The sequence below is a fragment of the Melozone crissalis genome, unplaced genomic scaffold (assembly GCF_028551555.1).
Source record: "Melozone crissalis strain CALT ecotype California unplaced genomic scaffold, PUWL_Pcris_2 ptg000033l_1, whole genome shotgun sequence".
NCBI lineage: Eukaryota > Metazoa > Chordata > Aves > Passeriformes > Passerellidae > Melozone > Melozone crissalis.
Window position 1 is genome coordinate 6917976 of NW_026535811.1, and position 26388 is coordinate 6944363.

The following is a 26388-nucleotide window of genomic DNA, read 5'->3' on the forward strand; positions in this document are numbered from 1 at the left end:
ACTGAGTCTAATGTTATGACAGGCGTGGGGTAGGCAACTTAATGGCAAAAGTCTTGTTATCTTGACAAATTGAGCTACAAGAGCTACAAACCCCATGAGAGGGTGTGTTTTGAGCTCAAATTTGATGGAAAACAAGAGCTCTATCAATGAACAGCAAAATAAAAAGCAAACCTAACAAAGCATTTTATTCCAGTCTGTGCAAAGATGTTTAAATTATTGATGCAAAGGTGTCTGCTGGTCCAGCTCACCTTGGTGCCTTGCTGTGCCTAAAATGTAGCTGCAAAATGAAAGCTGTGCCTGTGCTGCCCAAGAGCACACTGGAATCAATTTTAAAAGGGCTTTGATCTTTTCTAATGTCTTTGAACTGAAAAAAATTAATACCTTGCTCTCTAAACTCATCTTCCCATTTATCTCCAAAAAGAGTAAAATACACTGAGGTCAATCACTTTTTTGACTTCCCAGTGCCTCGAATTAGTTGTTCCAGTCCCATCTCATCACCTGTCCCTTCCCATTCTACAAATCAGAGATTGGATCTCACTCCCTTTTTGATCTGAAACCCAGAGTCCAGGGTTTCCATGGGGTTGGAAGATGGTGGGGTTGAATGTTAGGCAAGTGGCTTGCAGAAGAGTCAGGGAGAGCAGTTTCACCAAACCTAGCCCTAGCAGCACTTTGCTTTCTTTCTCTGCTGGAGTTTGCAGCAGTGGATGGGGAGAGGATTTATTCTGTGCATCTATGCCTCGAGCTAAACCCAGAATTTCTTCTGAGAAAATGGTAGTTAATGGGATTGTAACATGCCTTTGTAAGGCTCATTAGCCAGGAAGGAGAAGTAAATATAAAACAAAACCTGTCACTACATGGTCACGTTTTGGCCAGTATGAAAGAGGAAAGGCAGAACCACGCACTAGTAAGTGTGGCCTGAGCAATGGGGGTGGTTGGGCAGGTGCTGCCCAGCCAACCATTCCCTCAGGACATGAGGTCTTGGCTGACAGATACAGGTGTGATTTGAAGGCATCAAAACCTCTGCAAAGCACTGTTGTGCTTTCCATTGACCCCTGTTCTTCTCAGAGGGGCTCTGGGGCAAGGCTGCTGCTTGAGGGCTTGCTGGCACTGCCACTCTGGGAGAGGAGAGTGTAGTCAAATGGAGACTTTTCTCATAAAGTTGTCCCAGCAATATTTTATTTCTGCTTTTTTTTAGTCTTGAAAATGTGGCTACGCTTCAGCATTGTTGAATGATTGTCTTATCTCTGTTTTATAAAATCCCTAGGCAAAAAAAAGATCTTACAGAACAGAGGTTTATTAAATAATCTTTGCCATTGCTTCATTCCCCACCATTGGTTCCTGCTTTTGCTGTAGTCTGCAGCAAGCAGTGACAGTGCCTGAATTGGTGACTGCACACAGCTAGGCTTTCAGATGAAATTTGGCATTGACAAATGTCAGCCTCAGAGCCCTGGGATGTGTTATTGACAGCGAGAGCAAAGGGCCTCATGGGAATAACAGTGTTTTTGTATGTTCTTTTAGGAGCTGTCTTTTGCAGTCAACTCTGTTTATTTCTAGCATTCCCCCCTCCCAGTTGAATTTCATTTAAATTTTGGACTATTTACCTTAAGTCTTGGAGGGAATGGCCACCACCACAAGCAGTATGTACCTGTGCTGGCCAGTTGGAGACTAGGCTTGCCCAAATCAAGTACCCTTCCTCTGGTGGCAGAGGGCTCCTTCAGCTCTCATGGAAAGTGTTCATCTGGTCTCCTCTTGCTAGAAGGCTTTGAGTGTCACAGGGTGCTATTGTAAATGCAGGTCCACTGACAAAGGAAGGAATGATGAGGAGGACTCCATCTTATCAGAAGGCTAATTTATTACTTTATTATACTATATTATATTAAAGAATACTATACCATACTCAAGAATACAGAAAGGATACTAACTGAATGCTAAAAAGCTAATAATGAAAACTCATGACTCTTTCCAGAGTCCCAACACAGCTTGGCACTGATTGGCCAATGAGTCAAAACAACTCACACCAGAATCCAATGAAACAATCTCCAAACACATTCTACATGACCACAACAGAGGGGAAGCAAATGACATAAGAATTTTCTTTTCTCTGAGGCTTCTCTCGCTGCCTTTCAGCTTCCCAGGAAAAAAAACCCTGGGTGAAGGAATTCTGTTCAGGAAATGTGAATGCCACAGAGTGCTGCAGATTTGTCAAAGAAAGAAGTGGTGAAGAAGAGCTATATGTGATTTGGGTGGATGAGGCTCCTGATGTATCCCTTCTTCCCTTTGGCATGCCCAGCTCCCCTGGGTGTCTCACTGAGCACTGTAATTCCTGGCACTGTACAACTTGCCTCTAGAAAAGGCTTGTTTCACTGCAGATTCCTGCTGGCCTTCTGATCCCTGGCCTTTCTGGTGCTTACAGCAGCCTTGGGGCTCTGCCTCTTCCCATCTGTGCAGTGTCTGGGCTGGCCTTGTCTTCTCACCTGTGTTTGCATCTCCCTTGCAGGTCTGGATGGATGCAGGCACTCAAATCTTCTTTTCGTATGCAATTTGTCTGGGATGCCTGACGGCTCTGGGCAGCTATAACAAATACCATAACAACTGCTACAGGTAACTGCTGCCTCGAGCCTTCCCCTCCCTGAACACGATGGGTCTGCTGGAGCCTGCTGGCCTTTGGAAGTGTCATGATTTTTGTTTCTATTCAAGGCATAGAAAACCTCTTTCCAGGTGTTTTCTCCCCACATCCAGTTCTCTGTGCTTTATACCCAAGTGAATTGTCTGTCTGTCCCCTCTTCCACACTCTTCAAAGTTAGATCCTCTTCACTAGCTTTGTGAGCCCAGCCCACATTACAGTCTCCATTATTGTATGGGTGCACAAGCAGCTACAGGGAAAGGAGAACTGTGAAATCTAATGGCTCTCAACTGGAGTCCTTTCCCCTTGTGATTTATCCTTCTGTGGTTCATTTGGACCCAGTGACTGGCACAGCTGTCAGGGCTCTGTGTGCTATCTCATATGGTTACATAGGACCCTGCAGATGTGACTTCTGTTAATTGCATGCTGGACTGCAGGAGCAGAAATGGATCAGGTTGCCAGACAGAATCAAGCTGCTGAGTTGAAGTGGTCCAGTGAAAATAAACTCATTTTGCTGTAGGTGTATCCATCCCCAGGGTTAAAAGGCTCGTGTGAGAGGAGGCCACCTCTCTACCCACACTTTCTCTGCTGATTGGGTTGCTCCTGGCACTGACTTCTCCCCCCCATGTTTTAAATTCAGAATTGTGGTTGTTGCTATCAAAGGTCCAGGGACATCACTGGCTACATGATTCTTGCTCGGCATCTTTCTTCACTTTAGTGGTTAATTTCTGCTGCAGGGCTGCCTCTCCAACAACAGGGCTAGGATGCTTGTTTCTTACCATGTACCTTCTCCCACAATCAGTTTTGAGAGAAAAAGCTGTAGGAAAAGAAGAGAATGGGTCTGTTTCTGGCCTTCATCATGTCCTTGGACATTAGCCCTTTGCATCCCCAGTCTAACATGTAACATGGAGACGATGACAGGGGCTGCTCAGTGAAAGGGTTGTAAGGACCCTCTGTAACTGCAGCTGGGAGTTGCTGTACAAAGGGGACAGACCTCTGTCTGCACATGGTGCTGTGCTTTTACCCTATATGCTGTTTAGCTCTTCTAGGAACACTGGTTTTAGTTTTGGTGTCAAAACTTTTACCAGCCTTTCCCAGGCATGGACTCAGTTTTAATGAGTCAGTCCTGTACTGTAGAGGCTTAGTTTGGATAAGAAGACAGAACCAGGATTTAGCAGGGAAGAAGGACATCAGCATGGTGCCCCTCTTTGCTGTTCCAGGCCAGGTACTTTGTTATTTCCAGGTCACCCATTCTGGGTGACCTGGAAAAGGATGTGGGCAGTAAAACCTTTGTTCATATGGCAATGGTCCAAGATGGCATCAAACAGTCTTGACCATTTCTTGTTTCCTGTCACAGCAAGGGAATTCTTCAGGTCTTCCTGGTTCCCTTTCAGGTGTAAATCTGCAGAGATCTCTTTGATCTGGCCATCCCCTCATTTTACTCTCTACCATGACACCCCTTCCCACCTTCCAGATAATGGGAGAACACCTTTCAGCCCATGCCTTTCCAAGGAGGGTTTCACCTGTCATGGATATATCCAGGGCAAAGAGGGAGAAACGCCAGGAAGGACAAGGAACTATTTGAAGCATGTGAGAATTTGTATAAAATTACCAAGAATATAATTTGAGTGGAGAGAAGGCACTTTTTAGCAACTGGATAAATGAGGTTTGGGCTTGGGCTTCCCATTGTGTAGCTGGGATTGGTGGAGTGTGGCCTTCCTTTCCAGCTGGGAGATTCCTTGAGCCTTAGAAACCAAATGCAGAGGCAGAGCTGGGTGCTGTGCAGTCCTTGACAGTGCAAGGAGCTGAGCTTTGGAACCAATGATTTGAATTTGTATGATGCAGTGGCTCTGACCTAGTTAGCATGCAAGCAGAGGAGCACGAAGCCCCAAAAATGCTATACAATATACAAAAATGCTATTTTCTGATACAGAAAAATCACACTGGATTTGCAGAGTAACATTTAATAAAGTCAGAGCAGGCCATGAAATGCCAGAAGGCGTGCATTCAGTTTGGTTCAGAATATCTCAGAATGATGCTGCAAATGTTATTGTTGTCCCCAGGGTTGCAGTCACAAGAGAACCAGGGAGTCTCAAGCGTAAAAAGGAATTGGATAGATAAGAGATGTTCAGTTTAAAGTGTTGATGGATGAGAATGAGATGAAACGGAGACAAAAGGGAATAGATCAGAGAAAATAAATTGGATGGCTGTGATTATCTTTTTCTCATAATGCAAAGACCAGGAGTAGTAGTGCTGAGAACCCAGAAGATTGTAACTAGTCTGAGAAATCTATTAAAGAAAAAAAAATGTTCCCTTCTCAGACAAAAATAAACTGTTACATGCTGCTACAGGAGGGACCAGGGGAGAGAGAGGAAAAAAACCCCTGGCATTTAGATGTCTGGGAAGACTCTCTCACAAGCAAGGAGGTTAGGTGAGCAATGCATCTTCATGCTGTCCTTGGACAAGGCTTCCCTTGGGGGAGCCCTGCTGTGTTGTCCAGCCTGGGGCATCTTTCTGCAGCTCCTGGTGCTGAGTCAAGCTGCAGGTGTGTTGGGAGAGACACAGTGCCTGGGGCAGAAAAGCAGGTGCTGTCCTGGGGGGCTGCCATGAGTTGTGGGTCATAGCTGGCTGATGCTTTCCCTCTTTCTCCCAGGGATTGTGTGGCCCTGTGCTTCCTCAACAGTGGCACCAGCTTCGTGGCTGGCTTTGCCATCTTCTCCATCCTGGGCTTCATGGCAGAGGAGCAGGGTGTGCCCATCGCCAACGTGGCTGAGTCAGGTGAGTGAAGGCCCTGGTGGGATGGGGCTGTGGGGGTGCTGCCACTGGGGGATTCCTGCAGCTGCAGATTCCCATCCCTTGCTCTCTGCCTCCAAAAAGCAGGGAGAAAGGAGTGTACACTCATGAAGTGCTGAGATGCAGTAGGTTTGAGCCTGATAAAAGCTGCCTCTAAGGGTGAGGGCTGGGGTTAGGCAGCTGCTGTCTCTTGTGGGGCGGGTGCTGAGGTGCCTGCATGGCAAATACCCAGGCTTGTGCTGTGCTCCCTGGGCTCAAAGGCTTCCCCTGGCTCCCAGCCCTTGCCACAGTGAAGCAGCCAGAGGTTGCTGTGTCCCCTGACCTCCCTTCCTGCTTCTCCCTCACTGCTCAGGAGCCTGAGTTTCATGCACAGCACGGGTATTACTGCAGTGAGAGGCTGCATGGCCCCAGGCTGTGCCTTGGCTGGGTGGCTGCCTCGGGCAGGACTGGACCAGCTGTGCTGTGCTGCTGCAGTGGCATTGCTCTGAAAGCCCTTCTCCCTGCAGGGCCTGGCCTAGCATTCATCGCCTACCCTCGGGCTGTGGTCATGCTGCCCTTCTCCCCACTCTGGGCGTGCTTCTTCTTCCTGATGGTTGTCTTGCTGGGACTGGACAGCCAGGTAAAGCTGCAGGAGCAGAGTGACTCCCTACCAGACAAAAGCCACTGTCTCTTCAGGACAGGCCTCAGCTTGGCTGAGGGGGAGCCAGTGGGGCTGGGAGGCTGGCCAGGATGGGCTGACAGAGGTGGGATCTCTGCTTTTTGCAGTTTGTCTGCGTGGAGAGTCTTGTGACAGCTCTTGTGGACATGTACCCCACCATCTTCCGCAAGAAGAACCGCCGGGAGACCCTCATCCTGGTGGTCTCCATCCTCTCATATCTGGTTGGCTTGGTGATGCTCACAGAGGTATTTTGGGCTCAGACCACCTGGTGCTTGACAGGACAGAGCGGGACCTGGTGGGTGATGAGGTCTTACACTGGGGCCGAGAGATTGCTGCTGAGTCCCATCCTGCTGCCCTGCCCTTCTCATGCCATTCGTGTTTTCCCTTCCAGCCCTTGCTCCTTGTGCCAGTCACAGTCCTGATACTTCTCCTGCCAAGACTGATAGCTGGAGCTCTGGGCAACCTATGTTTTGGTTATAAATTTATCTTGACACAGGCCAAACCTTTACAGCTGTAGCCTGTTGCATGGGAAGGGGAGTGCCCTTGTCATTCTCTTTCTTCCTGAATGGAGCTACAGGAACATTTGCTATAAGGAGACTTGTCAGGCCTCAGGGCACCCCTTCTCTATTATACTGATACCCTCTGTATTCCCCTTGTAATTGCCTGGGAGCTAAACTGTTCTTGTTTAAAACTTTGAACTCTGCCTAGCAATATGAGTGTGTGGATTGATGCAGCCAGAATGCTCTTGGCACTTTAGTGTTTTCATTTGGGCATAACTTTTGGAAAAGCTGTCTCTGATGTTGTACATGCAACATTGTGCCTGGATTTACCCACAGGCTTGTTTTGGAGGTAGTCTTGCAGACCTGGGCAGTGAAAGAGCCAGGCTGCATGCAGGTATTTCCTTCTGCAAACAGACTTTAAAATCAATCAGATGGATTGTGTATCTTAAAGGGGGGTTTCCATCCTCAGTTCCAGCTACCAGAGTTGCCTAGGTTTTGTCTTCTTCTAAAACATCCCCACAATCTCTGGCAGTCAGTTGCCATCTGCTGTGCTGCCCTGCATTGAAATGAAGGGTTGCAGAGACTCCTGAGAGCAGCAGGGTGACTGCATGTCTCTGTTGGGCCTTGGGCACAAGGGATGTGCCTTTTCTCTAGGCTGAAACTAGAGAGGGAGGTGCCTCCAGCTCTGGGGGAGATACTGAGTTTGTTTTCTGCTCTGGTTCTAGCTCTTTGCCTGATTCTTCTCCCCTCTCTCTCCCCTTGCTGCCCACTTGGGCCTTCCCAGGGTGGGATGTATGTCTTCCAGCTCTTTGATTACTATGCTGCCAGTGGCATGTGCCTGCTCTTTGTGGCCATCTTTGAGACTCTCTGCATCGCCTGGGTCTATGGTGAGTATGAACTGGGGGGGGGGGGGGGTCCACAGCTCTGCCCTCTCACAGTCTGGTCTGGTTCATTCTCAAAAATTTGGTCGGTAGCTTAACTTGGTAATTGTTTGTAGTGCAAGGCAGAATCTAAACCTTTGCTTTGGTGCCCTGGACTCAACTGGCAGGGACTTCTTCACAGGAACACCCTGGGGGATCTGCTTGGCAGATATCCCCTGCGTGCTCCTAAATGCTTCTGCTTTTGAGATGCTCCTTCCTGGGGGAATTGGAGCTATCTGAAAAATCTTTTCTCAGCATGTGTTCAGAGGGCTTGAGACTCAAACATTTTGAGAGCCTTGTCTCACAGTCTTGACAGTCACCAGATATGGGTAAAACCTGGGTTGAGGTCCTAGCCTTGGAGAGGCTGAGGGGCTGGCCCTGCTGGCCCTGCTGACCTATTAAGCTGCTCTGGGAGGATTGGAAGTTAGTCCAGGAGAAAGACTGAAGCTGGCCACTCTCCTGAGGAACTCCCTGACCTGACTGTTGGCTGCACTGAGGCTATTGCAACTAAAGAGTGGTGAAGCAGGACCCTGGACAGGCAGACCCTGCTGCCCTCCTTCCCTGGTGGCAGAGAGGGATCCCATCCCTGCTGTCTTCTGCAGGTGCTGAGCGTTTCTACGATAACATTGAAGATATGATCGGCTACCGGCCGTGGCCCCTCATCAAATACTGCTGGCTTTTCATCACCCCTGCAGTTTGCATGGTGAGGACACTGAGGAGGAAGAGCTGTGGGGAGGAAGATGGGCAGAGCTGGGTGCCTCTGAGATACAGACACCTACATATATACAGAGGGATGTGCATATATATATATGGGGGATTATGTGGTCTGGATTATGGGGGCCTTTTGTTATTTGTGCTTGTAGCTTTGGGGGCCAGGTGTGGGGCTCAGGAATGGGGAGAGGCTGAGCTGTGACAGAAGTGTTTGCTAGTGGGACAAGCTCCTTGATGTCATGACCCATGACCAGTGTTGCCCTTTTGGGTTTATGTTGTTGAAATGGCTCCTGAGGTATTAGAAAGTCTTTTTTCCCAGCTCCGTGACTGAAGAAGTTGAGATTTGTCAGTTCTGTTTTTTAAGGTTGTTTTTTTCTCTAATCTATTACACTTTTTCTCTGACCTGCTGAGATCCGTCTGGCAGGTCAGTTTATGGCACACTGACCACCCTTGGGGTGGTGTTAACTTTTTATACTAAGAACTACTTTATTTACAATAATTTTCCAAAACCTATCACCTATGTTAGACAGTCTGTCTCTCTTCTAAACCAAGCAAACAATGTCACCATCACAGCAGAAGATGGAGGACAAGAAGAAGAAGGACAGAACACGCCCAGATTCCTCCATCTTGCTTCTTGAACCCTCATTCTAAATCCCCAAAATTCTACTTTTTCACCCTGTGACAAATTAGGTATCATTCTACTCAAACTCTTGTGGCTTGTAAATCTTCATACAAAGTTGGTAATTTTTTCCATGGGCTAAAATCTAAGGCACAGGTGTTTTTGACTCCATACCAAGGTCTTTGAGCCCCTTGCCAGGGTCTAGAGGCATCCAGGGCAGGCAGAGGAATATCCTGGGCCCTGACATTGCCTGTGGGGGCTGTCCCAGCAAACCCTGTTTAATGGATGTCTCCTCTGTTGCTGCCCTGAGGTGCTCCTTTTTACCATGAGTCTCTCTGGAGATGTGTACTTACCAGGAAGACCTCTCTTTGCTCATGGTGTTGATTTTCTTTCTGTTGTTTTTCTTGGTCTCTTTCCCCTTGCCAGGCAACCTTCCTGTTTTCTTTGATCAAATACACCCCGTTGACTTACAACAAGAAGTATGTGTACCCGTGGTGGGGAGACACTCTGGGATGGCTGCTGGCCCTCTCCTCCATGGTGTGCATCCCTCTCTGGGTCGTCTACAAACTCTCCACCATCAAAGGCTCACTCAGAGAGGTGAGGTTGGTGCTCTGGGATCAGGGCATGGGCTGTGCTTCTGTGTTGAACTCCAGCCCTGCAGCGGAATCACTTGTGTGTTGCAGGTTGATTAGGAAGGAGCCCAGAATAAATCAATTAAATGAGTTAATTGCTATAACAGACCTGTTTTTTTAAGTTCCACCAGGAAAAAGTCATTAGATAAAGAGGATAAAGATGGTCTCCATGCTGCCCTTAATTGAGGCTTGAGGACTTGCTCTGAGAAAGCTCCAGATCCCCTGACCATTATGGTCAGCTGAGTTCACCAGTGTGTGCTGAGGCCATAGGGTTGGAATGGAGGAGATCACTGGGGATTTGGAGTTCCCGTCAGTCTTAGTGCTCTGGGTCTGTCCTGCTTCCAGAGTGATGGTTGCCCTGTAATACACTGGAGAGGCAGGGAGCTGGAAAACCAGTCCTTGTTCCAGATGAGCATCCTATCCCTGCCACAGCTCATGATTTCAGGGTGAGGTTTCACAAACAGTCCTGAACCCCCAGGATCCCTCTCATTTCCTGCCTCCTGCAAGTGTTCCAGAATGGGTTGTGACAGCAATGGGCCCCTGACCCCTGTGTCCAGCACACACAGGGAGGAGTGGGAACAGCTGCAGAGGCAAGGCAAGGCTGCACAGCATGATGTGGTATGAGAGTAACCCCTTATGAACTTGTCCTAGTTAAAGCAAATCCTGTGTGCACAGGCCCTGTGCTGATGGAGGATATGACTTGGAGGTACTTTGTCACCAACCTTCCTTTAGGCTGTTTTCTAGCCCTGGCCTGGAGCAAATGGAGGACAGAGCTTTCCTTCATTACCCCTGTGTTAGATACCTTGTGTGCTCAGTGCTTGCCATGGGACAAGTGGTTGGAAGATGAGTTTATCCCCTTGGTTTCTGAAATACTGACTGTCCTTATTTTGGATATGTCTGGCATTTAGTGAGCAGATCTGCAGGGGAGGGCCCAGGTCACTTTTTGTCCTTGCAGATGTTTAGTGCCTGTCTTTGCCTTCCAGAGGTTCCGCCAACTCACCTGCCCACTTGAGGACTTGCCTTCCAGGCCAGGCACAGAGCAGCCCCTTCCCTCTACCAGAGCTGGCCTCCTGATGCTGACAGAGCTCGAGTCTCATTGCTAGGACCAGTGTGGCTCTCCTTCCCTCCCCCCAGGATGGTTTCTATACAGCCTTTGCCACATGTTGGATAACGCAAGGATTCTTCACTCACCAAGAAGACAGGGATTTCTGGGCTGAGCTCCCTTCTCTGGAAGATTTGAAGAGCTGATGAAGAGGCTGCCATGAAGATGGTCTGTGTGGAGTTAACAATGCACCTTAATTCTCTCCCTGGAGAGAGCTCTGAAGGGGCACATCAAGCACCAGTGTTCCTGAGCATCCCCAGGCTTCTGGTGGGCAGAAAGGAAGGACTGACCCTGGAGTCAAGTGTCAGAGTCAGAGCTGTGGCTCCAGTGCGGACTTTGGGAGCTTCTCCATTCATTCCATTAAATCTATGTTTTTCCTGACTAGATCTGCTCTGTCTCTATTTTGTCGCACTGGCATTCCTTGCCAACAGCATGTTAAGATGAGATGTGTGTCAGCTGAGCTGTGCTGGGCACCCAGGTCTGGATCTCTGTTTCACTGGCACAGTGATATGGGAAAGTGATCAGAGGAGAGGAAGCTTGGTTAGGGTAGGAAGGAAAACAGGGAACGGGGGTTCAGAGCTTCTGAGTGGCAGACCCGGGGTGAAGAGTGCAATGCCACCTTCTGCTGGAGCCACTGCCAGATCTCAGACAGAAATGTCATCTGTCTGATGAGTCACCAAGGCTGTTCCTGGGGTCTGAGAGCAGCAGGTGAATTTGTGTGTTCTTCTTTCAAGTGAGGGATCGTGGGAAGCTCCCCCTCCCCTCTGCAGGTCTGTGTGTTTTTCAGGGCTGACTACCTTCCAGGTGCTCTGGAGCCAGTAATTTTGGTTTTCCTGTGAATGGAAGAAGGAGCTGTGTGTTGGAAACGGAATCTTCCTGTTATGTCAACAAACAGGGCCCCTAGTTTCCAGGCTGTTTGGGTAAAAGAAATAAAACTCAAAGAGCTTGTGTTTTAAGTGCTGTGGCCCCAGCATCCGAGGAGGGCAACCAGAGGACACGTAACCCTGGGAAGCTGGATGGCTCCCAGGAAACCCTGAGGGAGCTGGAGTCTGCACAGAGCTGAGCCAGCAGCCGGAGGCGCTCGGCTTCCTGAAGCACACAAGGACACTGGTGGGCCAAGGCTTGTGCTGCCGCGGGCAGAGGAAGACGCGAATTAAAGCGAATTAAAGGGAATTAGCGCAATCCGCTCCATTAGCCACAAGGTGGCCCCAGGCCCTCAGCCTTCGCTCGGGATGGGGTGGCGGAGGCGGCGGCGCCCGGCTGAGGGACACTGGGCCCGGGGTCACGGTGACCCCGCCATGCTCCTCGCCCTCCCTGCCCGCTTCCCTGTGGAGCTTTTCTCTGAGGACATCTGCCTCCCTCAGGGAACCGTGATCTCGGAACCGTGATCTCAGAACCGTGCTCCCAGCTGTGGCACGAACGGGTTTACTCCTCCAGGCAATGTCAATTTCCCGAGTTTGGTTTGCCTGGACTCAGTTTAGTGTTCTTGGAGCCTGGAAACCTGAGATACATAGACACAGGTCTATGTGGAAAGGAGTCACGGGCTTCTGCTGCTGGAGGCTGTGAAAGTGCGATGAGGGCCAGGTTCTGAGGGGATTTAACCTGCAGGAGGGAGCACCCGCAGAGCTGAGCCCTCCGGGGCTGCGCTGCCTCTCTTTTTGCGTGGCTGTGCAAACCTCATGTCACTGCCAGCCTGTCCTCCCTTTTCCCAGCCTGTTTTCCACACGGACTGTGAGATGCATGGGTTCCTTTTACTACCACGGGTTGCCTGCTTTGGTAGGTCTGCACCTCCCACATCAAAATCTCAAATTTCTGCATGCCTCCCTTCCTGCCTCTGGAAAACATCGGGAAATTGGAGGTTACCACTATTTTCATGGGCACTGCCACTGCTACCACTGTACCTTGTGGTGATAAATGAGCTAAAGGTAGTAAAGAGCTGAGAAATCCAGGGAAAAGCCCCTTTTGGAAGAGGTCCACAACGTGAGGGAAGACGGAGCCAACCAGCTGCCCTGCCACTTGGGAACGGAACTGGCTGGTAAAAATTACTTCTAGAATTAAGAGGACTGAGTTCAATACAGAAGTTCTAGCAACAGATGTTTTTATTCACATAATGTTAACCTTAAACAGAATTATACTTTCATTTTCCAGTAATATCTCTAAGAGGTTTGTCCCACTGGGAAGTTATTTCAACCATAATAGAAAACAGTAATTGTTTGCAGCTATCTCTAAAATCTGGCTGATGTAAAAGTCTGCTTGGCTGCATGTAGGCAAAGTGTGAATTTGCTGAAAGGCTTGTGACTTGCTTTGTTTCAAAATAGACTGGCATCCAGTGAATTGGGCATGTGGTTTATTGATCTGGTTATATATGACCCAGGAAATCTCCCAGGCCTGTGCTCTCACATGACCCAATTGCTGTAAAGCTGTGGATGAGCTAGGTAGGTCAGATAAGCAAGAGAACCAAAGGTTTTGCTAAATACTCTCAAATAAGTGTCTTATTTCTGACATGACTTTAAGCAAAGTATTAGACTTGATGACACCTGGCTTGAAATATGAACCAAGTAAATTCTGTCTTGCTCATTGGAAAGGTTGATGGACTAAATTTGAGATGAATTAATTTGAAATTTCCAGACATGACTTTTTTTCATCACACTTTTAAGACCCCATGCTTAAAATGAATTTTCGGTGAAATTTGGAATATGGCATTTTCATATGGTGTTTATGATTTGGAATATGGTGAGATGGCTTTTAATTGTCTCCAAGATCTGCCTCGCAGTCTGTGGAATTTGCAACCCTACTTTTGCCAGCTGGGGAGATGCTGATCTCCCTTTAGACAAGAGGTGTGTGGTCACTGGGTATTTCCCACCTTCAGAATCCAAACCCACCAATTAGCCTGAGAATTCAACCCATTACTTACTAGATAATAGGTATGGTGTTAAAGAGCCTTTTTTTCACTGATTGTTTTGTGGGAGTGATCGTGGTTTTTCAGTTTTGTTTGATTTGGGTTTTTTTTTTTTTTGGTTGGTTTTGTTGCTTTTTTGGTTGGTCTTTTTTTTTTTTTGGTGTTTTGAGTTTTAGAGTTTTTTTGGTTTTTTTGGTTTTTTTTGTTTGGTTTTGTTTTTTGGTGTTTATTTTTTCTTTTTTTCAAATGAGAAATTAACTGAAATATAAAGAAGTCCCTGAGGTTCTACCCCGAGTCATAGGTGCTTAGAAAGGATGTCCATCCATCCGTCCGTCCGTCCATCCATGAAAACCCGTCTCTGCTTTCCCTTTTTGTGTCAGTGGTGTTTGGGGAGGAAACTCAGCTTTCTTTGTCCATGGATGGAGATGCTCACATAGGGCAGGAGAGAGACTTCAGATCTCAGGGACAGACCCGTGGATGAGGATGCACCTACTGTCATGGAGAGCATCCCAAATCCTGGGATGTTTGAACACATGCTTGAGAGCTCTTTTCTTTCTGCCTTTAGTGGTAACTACAGGGCAGTTGCAGAATGATGCATTGTGAGCTGTATTGCACATTATGGTGACAGGAAAAGTGAATGGGTTGGATGGTGCATAAAAGGAGAGAATAGAGTAAAATAGGAGTGGTGCTGTGGCTGCTGGAGCCTGTCAGGGTTCTGTGGAGCCTCATTAGCTCTCATTGCTTTGGTTATGTTCACTTGTGATTAGTTACAGTGAAACTGTGGTCAGGAGTCACAGGCTTACTCAAGCAGAAATTAGCAATAAACATGAAAAATAAATTATACCAATGCCTAGGGGAAAATCCCCTGGAAACATAGTGTTCAGTCAGCAAGGCGTGTTCTCAGATGAAGAAGCAGCAGAACTGTGCCCGTGGGGTAATCAGCAATTCACCTCTGTTGTTAGCAAAAGTGTTAAAAGATGGGATTAGTCTGGACAAATGAGAGCAGTGAAGGTTTCTCCTGCAGGTGACGCAGTGATGGGGCCCCTGTGTCCAACAACTGTCCCAGCAACAGTCTCTAATGTTTGTAAAGCACAGTTGGGTTCACCCATAGGCTGTCATGCTAACAGACCTCTCCCAAAATCTGGGCTAGGGGGAGATTTGAGTCATTCTGCCTGGAAGCCTCGTGTGTTACGGGCTCAGGGGCTCAGTGCTGCCAGGGAACGTGGCCCTGGCGTGGGCTGAGGTTGGCAGCCTGCTCCTCTGGGTTGGCTCTGCAGCAGGCATGTCAGAGCTGGCTGCTGGGAGCAAAGGGTGGGGACACCCAGGTGATGGGAAGAGCCCGCTGTTCTGAGAAAAGAAATGGTAAAAGGAGAGGCAAGAGGGCGTTGCCAGCTGGCTGGTGGTGAGCAGGGCGGGGAGGAGGACACCTTGGAGGAGGTGCAGGGCAGATCTGAGGTTGGGATCAGCCATCCTGCAGGTCAAAGGCTGAGTCCTGGTCTCCAGCTGCCCTGAACCTGGCAGGTTGAGGGAGTGTGGTCCTTTCAAAGAGAGTTTTCCTCCTCTGGTCGTGAGAGGGGATGGAAACCCGTGCAGCTGGCTGTGAGCTGGCCACTGCAGAGGGAGTGAGCCCCTCTGTGTGGTTGGACAGCAGTGCTTTCCCACTTCTCCTGTGCACCCTTGGGTGCAGTGATGGGGCTTCCTCAGGATGTGCTGTGGGAGACCTGTGGAGATCTGACTGCTGCTGGTTGTGAGCTGCTCACAACAGGGCTCCCAGGGCTGGGAGAGGTTTGTGCTCCCTGGGGAGGGGGTGCTTTGGATTTTCCAGGATTTATTGCAAGCAGTGCTTCTCTTTTGGGGATGAGTGTTTAAGAGCAACCTCACCCATACTTATGGAGGAGGAGCCTTCATTGTGGGGTGACCTGCAGTCAGATTGTCACATCCTTTAGCAAACCTGTCCTACCTACACAGCTGTTCAGCCCAGAGTGCCTGCTCAGGGCTGACTCTGCCAGAGAAGGTGGCAGCTGATGGTCAGGGAGTGCATCATCCCTCTCCTTGCTCTCTCCTGAGATGGGGCTGAGCACAGTTTGTACCCCCCCAGCTGAGCTGCTCAGAACGTGGTTTTTGCTTTTCAGTCTGGGTCATCACACCAGTGAAATCGCTCACATGGAAGCTGGTGTGGTGAGATAAATGTGTCCCTACCCATAGCAGGATTAAAAAACCCTGTGAATTATTGCCTGGTGGGAAGTTCTGAAGTCTGAGTGTAACTTCTAGTACCTCCAGGCTGGCAAACAGAAATAGCCTTTTTTTCCCCTCCTAGAGAATGACTTTCACACGTTGCTGGATAAAGTTTTCATTTAGGTTGACTTTCTTCTTGTTTTACCTTAATGTCACAGGTCATTTCCCATCTACAGCTTTGCAAAACCCCTGCCATGTTCCTGTGAAACACCTCAGTATAGATAAATCAAGTTTTTAGGTCAGCTCTGCTTACCTAGGCTTATCTTAATCCCCTTTTCATATGTGGATAACCTCTATTGCACCTTTTCCTCAGTTGTGCTGGGTCATGCCAGCGCTCTGTGACAGGACAGGCAGTGGCACTGTCCCCCACGAGTAGGGTCAGAGGCAATGCAGAGCCAGCACATGCTCCTTCACCTTGCAGTCTTTCAGGACTTTGGAGACAGCCCCTAAAAGGCAGAATATGGAGCCTGTCCTGTCTGATATTGATGCCAGATCTCAAGGGAAGAATCAGCCTGTATTTCTTTGGGTATGGGACCAATCCTCTCAACCAGCCTGTGGGGGAGGTGATAGCCAAGAGCTTTGAAAATGGCATACTTGGAAAGTTTAATCCCAAAAAAAGCCCCAAGTAAATGGAGATGATTTCCCTTACTGCCTCCAGAACTGGCCTCAGTGGTTTATCCTTAGGATCTCTCTCAGTCCAGGGTTGATTCCCCTGATCTCTCCAGCCTCATTTGTCCCCAGGGCAATCCAGCATGCTCTAATGGGATCTGATTCACTGGCTTCTAGCACCCATGGAGGATTTTCTAGAGACGCCATTATAAACAACCTCTATAGAGTGTGCAGGCAGGTAAACCTTCTTCTTCCCCACACTTTGGCATTGAGGACTTTTGTCAGCTTCCCACTGAGGGGCTGAGAAATGCTCCTCTGGTGAGTGCAAAGCCTGGCATGTGCTGGATATGTCCCACGTTCCCTCCTGCATGCTGCTCTGGTTTGACCACATGGGAGCATGAAAAGATCAATAGGAATTTGGCAGGCACATAAGCAGACAAAGCAAAACACAAAAGAGTGATAGCATTAAACAGAACCATTAAAAAAAGGGAAGAGCTGAGCTGAAGTATCTTGAGAAAAATGGTGTAACTGGAATGCCTGCTACTGGTGTTGGACATGAGAAGTGCATCAAAGCTGAGATGGATCCAAAGGAAGCTGCTAGGGCAAAACCACAGAGGGATTGCTCACTTCTAGTGAGCACCCAGACACTGTAAAGACTCCAGCAGTGCCTCTCCTTGCTGACAGAGCTCTGTCCCTGAGCTGTGTTTGTATTCTCAGCATGTGGCACAGGCATGGAGGGGTCTGCATGACCCCAGAGCAAATGTTCCTTCTTCACCCACGCTCTGCCTTTTGCTCCACCTGCCTGATGGTGTTGGCGAGGCTTGAGTTTGGCCACAGGAGGTTTAATGTAGTGCTCTGTGGAGATTCATTCTGTAGGATGACATTGAGGGATGCCCCTATCCCACTAAAGTGGTGGAGCCCTAGAGCAGTGGGAATATGTGGCAGCCAGCCTGGGCCATGCTGTGGGGTCTGCCAAGGGAGAGTTCCTGCCCTGCAGAGGTCAAGAGGACATGGGGTTACTCTCTGACTGCTGTAGTTGATATTTACAAACTCTGGGCCTTCACCCTGCCTGCCTGTGGCTGCTTTCTCATCTTGCTTTCTTGTCAGGGCCACAGTCCAAGGTTTGGAGAGGTGCGTGTTGTAAGGGAACAGGGGAGAAAGTTCTGCCCTGATGCACCTCCCTTCCCTACGTCCCACCACCCACGCACGAGCTGGGTGATAATTTGGTGGGGGGAGCTGCTGGAAGGGGTGGGACAGGAGGAGGAGAGAGGGTAGTCTCTGCCTGAACTCTTGCTGTGTCTGTTTGGCAGTCAGTGGATTCCCTGCCTGGACTGCAGTGGGACGGGAATCCACTTGCCTGGGGGAGACCTGCGCCGGGCTCAGGTGAGTCGGGCGTTCGCTCGTTGAGCAGATCTTGGCTGGGTGTTTGTGTCACCCTGGGAGTGCCATGGCTCCCGTCCTCCCGCAGCCAGCAGCTTGCTGTGCTCTGGAGAGCGGGCCAGCACATCTGCAAGGGCAAAATCTTCCCAAGGTTCAGTAAAGCAAGAGTGAGATGGACAATAAGGAGGAAATAATCGATTCGGATCAACCCCGGGAAGAGGTTTTTCTTTCAGTGGTTCCTTTGGAAAAAGAAAGGACAGGCTGAGATGCTGCACAGGGGGTGCCAGGAAGCTGAGAGCAAAGAGATGTCTGAAGGATGGGTAATTGATCCTGAAGGTTGTGGCAGCAGAGAAAAAGGGGGAGAGTGACAGATAAGTACTCAGACAGCAGAAATATTGAGAACAGAGACAACAGTGAGCGAGACAGGGGCAGGGATGAAGGGCAGAGCTGGCTGGTTGATAATAGGTACAGGAACCAAGGCACTGGGAGTGGAGTGGGCTGTAGGCATTTCAGCTACTGCCAGCATGAGTCCTCTCCTCCTGTGCTGCCCTGCAGAGGTGCTGACCCCAGTGTGTTGACTTGGGAGCTGCAGTTTTTAAAGATGAGCCTGGGAGTGCACTTCTTGTTCTTCTGGCCCCAGAGTTTTTATCAAATTTGCTCCTGTAGGGCTGAGGCAGGGAGACAGTAGAGTTTCTGCATGTGCTAAACTCTTGGGATCTCTAGGCATGTTTGTGAACAAATGCAGGCAGAACACATGAGGGTTTCATAACACCTGATCTGTGTCTTCTTAAATCAACAGTGCTTTTAAAGTAATCACTACTAATCAGGGCTTTCATCTCATGCCAGTGGAAATACCATTGCCCTAGTTTTTCCTCTTTGACAGCTGGTGATACGAGAGGCTGAACCTTGGACCTGACCTTTGCAGCTCTGCAGCAGCCCAACTTTTCTGGATTCATGGTTGCAGATGTGCTCCTTGCAGAGGGCAGGCTAAAGAGCCTGGGCTGTTTCTCTACTTGACTGTGGTCCTGGGCAGGCTAGAGGAAAGTTTGGGTGCCCCAGGCTGGAGAGCAGCTACCAGGCCCCTTGGAGGGTGTAGGTGGGGTGCAGTCATGGCAATTCTGGCAGGAACTGCTGGAAAACGCTTAGGCACTGCTGGAGTCATGGTCTCCATGCACCTGTGCCTGTGCTGATTTCACCTGATGTGACTGGTCCTGAGCACCAGCTGGATTTGGCTGAGCCTGCCCAGGGTTGACACGGGGTGCTGGGCTTGTGCAGGGCTGGACAGGGAGCACAGTGTGGGGACAATCATGGCAGGGAGCCCTGTGGCCCTGCTCTGTGCTGGCCACACACGTGTCTGTGCTGAGGGACCGGGCTGTGCCACACACACTGTTGGCTCCCCTCATCTCCCTGCTGGGAAGCATGAGGCAATGTGTCATCCCTCAGCCTTGCCTGGCTTTTGGAAGTGTCTCGCTTGAGTGCTCTTCCCCTGTGCTTCCTGTTTCTCATCACTGACAGCAAGTGTCCCCAGGCTGTGCTTTTGGGAGGTCAGGCAGGGTGTGCCTACCTGGAGGAGCTTAGATACAAGTGCCTAGAGCAGAGTGATGCCAAATTCCCTGTGCTGCTCTCTCCCACCTCTGAACCTCTGCCTGCAGTGCTGGCTCCTCTGCTCTCCTGCTCTATCAGCTTCACTTCCCACTCTTCCCTCAGCCCTCACCCCCAGCTGCAGGGATGGCAGCAGCTGGCCAAGCAGGGCTGGGGGCTGGCAGCCTCCATCTCTTCATCTGGCCTGCCCAGGGCTGCTGGCTGGCATCTTGCTCCATGGAATTGCTGCCCCAGAGAGGTGGCAGCCCTGCAGGCACCCTGCAGACTCTGTCTTGTCCCTTGGAGCACCCCTGGGCTGCACCCCAGGTCGCTGCCCCGTTGTGCAGGGACGTGTTTGCAGAGTGAGTGCTGGAGCAGTGTGGCTGTCACCCTCTGTGCCATTCACCTGCTCTGCTCTCCAGCCAGTGACAGGAGCCGTGCTGGCCACACGCTTTGGCTGCACACAAGGACTCTGAGCCAGCCCCATGCAGCCCCAGGACTTTGGTCTGACAGCCCCAGCCATGGGGTAGGTGGCTCTGGGGGCTCCTCTGGGGCCTGGCTGGATCTGTGGCTGTACCAGACCTATTGCTGGTGCTCTGTAAGAAGAATGGACCCTGCTGTGGCTGGCCCTCCTGCTGTGTTGCACTGCATGTAGCCTGAGTGGAGGTCTTGAGATTATCTGGTTTGGTGCAAAGGCTGGTTTCTAGTCCTATTTAGACACCATTTATGGACTTCATCTGGTAGTCTTGGTTTTTTTCTAGGCTACAGAAAGAAACCACCTCTGTGTCTCTGTAGCCCAGAGCAGGGATGGTGATCCATGGACACCAACAGAGACTCATCTGGCCCTGGGAACAACAGCCTACCTTGCTTTTAGCAAGAGATTTGCACTGATCCTCAGAAAGTCCAGCCACTGTTAGAAGCTTCAGAGGATCTCCTGTCCAGCAGCAGAAGTCAGAGCAGGACCCGTTTTGCACCCTCCTGCACTGGGGTGTGTGCCCTGAAGGGTGATGCTCTATAATCCTTGCATCTTGTATTGCAGATGTCCATGCCATCACTGAACTCACTCATGAGGAACTCACCGAGTTCCTCATCTCACTCTTTCTGGTGTCAGTAAGCAGCAAACTCACTGCACAAGCATTGCTCTTATTTCACACTGGAGAAAGCATAGGTAGGATCTGATTCTTGGAACAGTCTCCTGTGCCTCATGAACGTTGCTGAACAGATGCTTTGAGAATACCCTGCAGCCCACAGAACCTGGAAGTTAATTAGAAAGTGTAAAGAAGTCAACTAACTTTCAATTGCTTGAAATGAAAGGCATTTTAATTTCAACTGGAGTTGATCAGTTTTTCTCTTTGTACATCTTTCCTTGCCGTTCTCTGTTATGCAGCTGGAGTGAGCCATTCTCCAGCAGCATTCTGATTTGGAAACAGCTGTCTCTGCCTATGTAGCTGCTCTTAGATTGGCTGGAAAGCACTGTTAATATTTTCTTCTCCATCTTGCAGAGATGACCGATTCCAGTAGCAGTCCCCATGCACTAATTGACCCGGGCTGGCTCCTTGAGCTGCACCTCGGCGCTGCTGCTCCGTGCTGAGCCCTGATTTTCTGTCTCTGCTCCCACCTCCGCCCCCGCCCCCTGCCATCAGAATGCAGCGCAGGCTTTCAGCTGCTGACTAACTGCTGGCTCCGGTTGCGCAAGCCGAGAATTTTATGTGTCCTCCTGCTCCTCCTTTTGTAACACAGCCCGGTCGCCTTGCTTCCCGATTCCTCCCTCCCCATCTTATATTGCAGTTTATGTGCTTGGTTGCTGCTTGTTTCAAAATGAAACCAAGAAATATAAATGCACTGCAGCTGTCTGCGTTGTCACCTGTGATTCTGCAGTTCAGGCAGTACCTTCGAGTGTCCAAGGGAGCTTTAACACTGTGATTCCTCTCATAAATGTTATCAGCTGCTTTTTAGAGACATTTCTGTCTGCTGTTCTCTCTGTTTCACTATTCCCTCTGGAGATTGTCCTCATCTCATTTGCCTTATGATAAAACAGCAAAATAGGTCAAACGGAGGATGTTAACTTCCCAGCAGTAGGAACTCCTGTCTGACAGCAGTCAGGAACAGGCAGTAAGTTTGCTGAAATAAAAGCTTTAGGAGAATTGCTATTGGCTTCTTCCTCTGGTGCCAAAACTTCAGGTGGCTTCTCTTTCATCTTGTCTTGCTCTTGTTCCTTGCCTCACCTGAGGAACTTTGAAAAAGCCCTTTTTTACCCTGAGAGAGGCTGTGGATAGCACTGTATTTTGCTTCAGATTATGCTTTCTTTCTCCTCTTTTTCTCATTACTGCCTCTCCCCTTCAGTGGCATCTTGTTTCCAAACAAAGCCTGTTCTCCTGCATATCTGCATTGTGTGTTCAGCACATCATAGGCAACTGCTGAGTGACCACAGTGCTTCAGAGATGTCCTTGGTTTTCCTTGCCTTTTGTGACCATGCTTGAAGGATCCTATGGTGGACAAACATCCTATGGTGGGACAAACACAGTCCAAAATTTGTGACCAAGGGGAGACTGTTTTGCCTCATTCGAATGTTCAAGAATGGAACTTGTTGCTCTGGGTCTATGGCTGTCTGCATGCTGCCTTCTTTCTTTCCAGGTCCTGCAGGAATCCAGGTGTATTCTTGTTTTTCCAGCCATAAATCTTTTGGGAAAAAAAATTGTGCATATCTTCATGCACCAAGCCCAGTACCAAATGCTGCACCATTTCCTATGGAGCTGCATAGAGGGAGCTCACTGCTCTCTGTGGGAAGATGACAGACTACAGGTCATTTCTGTGAAGGGCAAAAAAACCCCCATCTCCTCCAAATGCTGAGGGCTGGAAATACAGCAGAGCACCTCTAGAAGAGACAGGTGGGGTCAGAGGGAGCTGAGGAGGGAAGGTGGTGGTGGGGAGAGGCTCCAGGGGCAGGATTGACTCTGTGGATTCCATCAAGATGGCATTTTAGCAGTTGGGAAAACTTTGTGGCAGTGGAAAAAAAGAGTCTGGGAATTAAGTAGTGATAGTATTTTTCTCCTAACTTTGGTGAAGGAAGACCAGAAAAAGTGCAGGCAAGCAGTGAGGGGCACAGTCTTTACTCCAAACTCATGTATTAGGGAGGGAGCAACCAAAGGAAGAGGAAAATGTTTGCCTGTTGGGGAGGATGTAACCCAGTAGGTGGCTGTGATTGCTGTGGGAGAACAAAATTGTTCCTAGCTGGAAACAAGAAGTTATTTGAGTCCCCATCTGGCCTAAGAACATATAGAGCAGGGGCACAGTAGGATTAAATGTTTAGGAGAAGAGCCAGGATGTGTATGAATAGGCTCTCTCATAGAAACAGTAGGCGAAGCAGAGAGGGAAGTAGTGGGGATGTGTAATGTGCATGGCTTAGTCTGGGAAAGGAGAAGTTGTATTTCATGCCATGAAGAGCCAGAACTTTGGGCACCAGTTTAATCCACCATCTGTTCCCACTTGAAAAGATTTGATTTCATAGCCAGGGTGCTTTCCCCCTTCTTAAAATATGAAAATGAAGGCACAAGTGCTGTGTCTCCCCTGCTGCTCTGTGTTTCCCCCAGCTGTGTTCCTCCTCATTGCAGCATCCCAAATTCTATCCTTCATGTTGGCCTATTCAGGAGTCAGAGGACAGATAAAAAGTCCTGATCCAAGTGTCCCTGAGCTGGAGGCTGGTGACAGGGTTGGGGCTGTGGCTGGCACTCATACATTCCCTTCCCAGGGCTAGGTGAGAGGAGGTGATTCTCTGATTGCGATTTTCCTCTGCACCTATGTGTGAAACAGCTCTAGCAAAAATGAAATGAACCCACAAATATTTGTAGAAATAGGCTGGCTCTTGGATCCACCTTACATTAAAAGAATAAAATCAAAGAATTAGCTAAGCTTGTCCTGCCAGCTTCCTGGGACATCCTCACCAAACCCAGACTTAAACATCCTGCCCTTGATAATGTGTCCTGGACTGAAGCAAATGGGAATGTGCCAAGGACCGTGACAGATCAAACATGTTTCATTAAGTACGTGTTGCTTTTTCTCTCACATTTGACAGTGCGTGGAGCTCTGCTCCTCTGAGACGAGGAGGCTGTGCTGCAGCATTGGAATAAACTGATTAGCCAGCTAGCAGGCCTTGCTGCAGGCAGGCACTGGGGAGAGGGGCCCTGCCTGGGCTCCAGAAGCTGAGAAATGGCTGGCAGGAGGACATGGTGATTCCATCTCCCAGTCCTACCCAGCAGAAGGGATAAGTGCAGGGAGAAAATCTGGGACTGCTGAGCTGCTGGGGAGCTGCAGAGCTGCAGCTGCAAGCCAGCATTTAGGGTGTGTGCCTTGATTCCTGGGCTCCACCACCTTCTTTAAATGTGGGGTTAGAGGTTTGTAAGAGCCTGTTAGAGGGCTGATTCACCTTGCCACTCTCAGGTAGATCCACAGGTGTTGTAGCCCTTGGTGGTTTGGATCAGTGCAAGCCTTACCAGCACATAGTTGCTTTCCAGCATATGGACTATAAAGGGCAAGGGCTGGAAATAAAACAGAGGTTGCTTCCTCAGTGCCCTCATGCATCTACATTTGCACCAAAACTGGTTGTGCCCACTGCAGTACTACCCATATATAGGCTATTACTGGCAATAGTTCTTAAAACCTCTAAAATTCAGCAGGGACCAGGATCTTTCTGCCTTGTTTTTGAAAAAGATGTTATATTAGCCTGGAGGATGATCTTCACCAGCCCTTGAATGCTCTCCTCTATGGTTTATGTCCCCCTGATCTTGTTGCAGCCCCTCTTACACTGGTTGGTGTCTCACATGAGACTCAGTTCTCCATTCAGCATCCATGGAAATCTGCTGCTGGTAGCAAAGCAAATAGGATGAGCCCTTGAGGAGAGCAGATGGGGGAACAAAGCCTGTTGTTGCCTAGGGCATTTAGAGAGCAATTGGTGTGTTACACTGTGAGATCTGATTTCCTTTCATTACTTGAATAACAGGCAGGAAACATGGCTGTGTCAAAGAACTACTTGTTCTGCTGTGAACATTCATTAGAAGTTGTCTTTTCATACACAAGCATCTTTCTTTGCCCTAGGGCCTGATATATCCAGAGGGTTAGCATTTAGGAAATGATTTCCTTTACAGAACTAAATGAGACACTGATTATGATGCTGTCTTGTGTGGATAAGTGTGAGCATGGCCCACCAGCTCCTGGTCCTGCTTCCTCCTTGCCTCATTGAGAACTGTACCCAAACAAGTGCCGTAGCTGTTTGGGACAGTTAGATGTCAGGGTTTACACTTGCTCTTATTTGCAGTCAGGTCAGGTTCCCTGGCAGGCCCTCCTCACCATGAGATGGCTCATACCTGGTGTTTGTCCAGAGGGACATGGCTGGAGAGACACCAGGCACAAGGACGGAGGGAATAGTTTGGCATCACGGTCCTGGTACACCATCCTGGTGCAAAGGGTCAAAAGAGGATTTGGTGGTCCTGTAAGGTAAATGACATCAAAGGCGATGAAGTTCTGCTCACCACTGAGCTGCTGACTGGGAGAGATCCTTGGCCTGAGCTGCCTCCAGAGCCAAGGGAGAGAGCAAGTTTAAATAGTCCAGAGCAGATCCAGGGGCAGTGGAAATGTTGAGTGTTGTGGGTGATGCAGATTGCTGTCTCTGTTGCTCCCTGAAGATGGGGATGTTCCTTTAGGTGGTACAGAAGGAATGAGAGATGTGCTATTAAAACACTTATTGAACCACCAGGAAAATGAATTTGCAAGTTGCTACAAGAGAGCAAAACCCTGATTTCTTTGCAGTCCCAGCTGGTGGGAATGGAAGCAGAGATGCTGCTGCTTTAGAGAGACTTGTTTCCAGTCTGTTTTCCTAATCTCAACAAGGGAATGTGTATCCCTTGCTAAAGCAAATCACTTCTGGAAAGGCCAGCTTCTGCTCAGTAATGCCACCAGTCAGATGTACCTAAATTTACATATTGATACTGAAACCACATCTTATTGTGGTGTCTGGTCCCCTCACTCCTCTTCCCACTAGCATGTCCTGCAGCAGCTCCCTACATCCCATGCTCTCCTTCTCTTCTGTCCCACAGAGCCATGACAGGAGCCATATCCAAGGAACGAGAACGCAATGGGGCCACCGCATCTCCTGAAGAGATAAGAGTGGAGGAAATGGAAGAGAGAGGCCAGTGGAAGAACAAAATGGAGTTTGTGCTGTCTGTGGCTGGGGAGATCATTGGCCTGGGTAACGTGTGGAGGTTCCCATACCTCTGCTACAAGAACGGTGGTGGTGAGTGCACAGCACACGTGAGTTGTTCTATGGTCTGTAGCTTTGATGAGAGACATGTACATGCCTGCACCCAATTCTCCTATGTACTCCCTAAGGTATTCCCTTATTCACTCCTTCAACAAGTTAGTTCCTGCTAAAACCAGGAGGAATAAAAGCTCAGGGGTGAATCCAGCTCCCCAATGGGTACTCTTCCTTAAAGCAGCATTCTCAAATCTGGACTCCTGAAAAATTGAACCCCAGTAACAACTTAAGGCTGTTGGGCATCTCAAGGAATTATTGGTCTTTAGAAAATATCTGTAAGCGTTCAGAAAGCCAACATCAACCTTCTCCTACATATTCCCTTTTCCTACTCCTGGCGTCAAATCCACCCCTTGTTACAGAGGAGGAAAGGCTTAGACAGTGCTGGTATCCTAGCCAAGGCCTGATACACCCCAGGAGGAGATTTCTGCCTCTTCCCCTGGAGCAATTCTCACAGTAGTCAAACCACTTTCAGGAAAATTCATCCCAAATAAAGGTTCATTCACCTTCCCTTTTGTTTCTTTGCATGGCTCTACTTTTCTCTTGTAGTAACACTGCAATAAGATCATTACATGGTTAAAAGTTAAAATTTCTCATAACAATAAAATGAAACGTAAGGGAATAATTGACTGTCACTAACTTTTCTCAGTGAATAAAAATCTAACTTTATAAAAGAAAAGGAGGAATAGCAAATTACATGTCAAATCCAGCAATAACTTCTCTTTTATTCTTGTTCTCTAAAAACACCCTGAGTTAACGGGTCTGGGATTTGCTTCACACCCCACCCCCCTTCTTTGAGCTTCCTTTCTCTGCAGACCATGC

General features: G+C 48.9%; 2 protein-coding genes across 2 annotated transcripts in view; both read left to right on the forward strand.

The window, feature by feature from the left end:
* Positions 1-10902, forward strand: part of LOC128940654 (sodium- and chloride-dependent GABA transporter 2) — a 31919-nt gene extending 21017 nt beyond the window's left edge. The window contains exons 8-15 of the mRNA XM_054282236.1: positions 2498-2601; positions 5277-5401; positions 5923-6035; positions 6182-6319; positions 7359-7461; positions 8097-8197; positions 9251-9421; positions 10440-10902. Of these exons, the coding sequence (XP_054138211.1) occupies positions 2498-2601; positions 5277-5401; positions 5923-6035; positions 6182-6319; positions 7359-7461; positions 8097-8197; positions 9251-9421; positions 10440-10559 (975 nt within the window). The 3' untranslated portion in view covers positions 10560-10902. The remainder of the gene's footprint in view (positions 1-2497; positions 2602-5276; positions 5402-5922; positions 6036-6181; positions 6320-7358; positions 7462-8096; positions 8198-9250; positions 9422-10439) is intronic.
* An 8845-nt stretch (positions 10903-19747) lies between these two features.
* Positions 19748-26388, forward strand: part of SLC6A12 (solute carrier family 6 member 12) — a 32968-nt gene continuing 26327 nt past the window's right edge. The window contains exons 1-2 of the mRNA XM_054282237.1: positions 19748-19788; positions 25352-25548. Coding sequence (XP_054138212.1) covers positions 19748-19788; positions 25352-25548 — 238 coding nt within the window. The remainder of the gene's footprint in view (positions 19789-25351; positions 25549-26388) is intronic.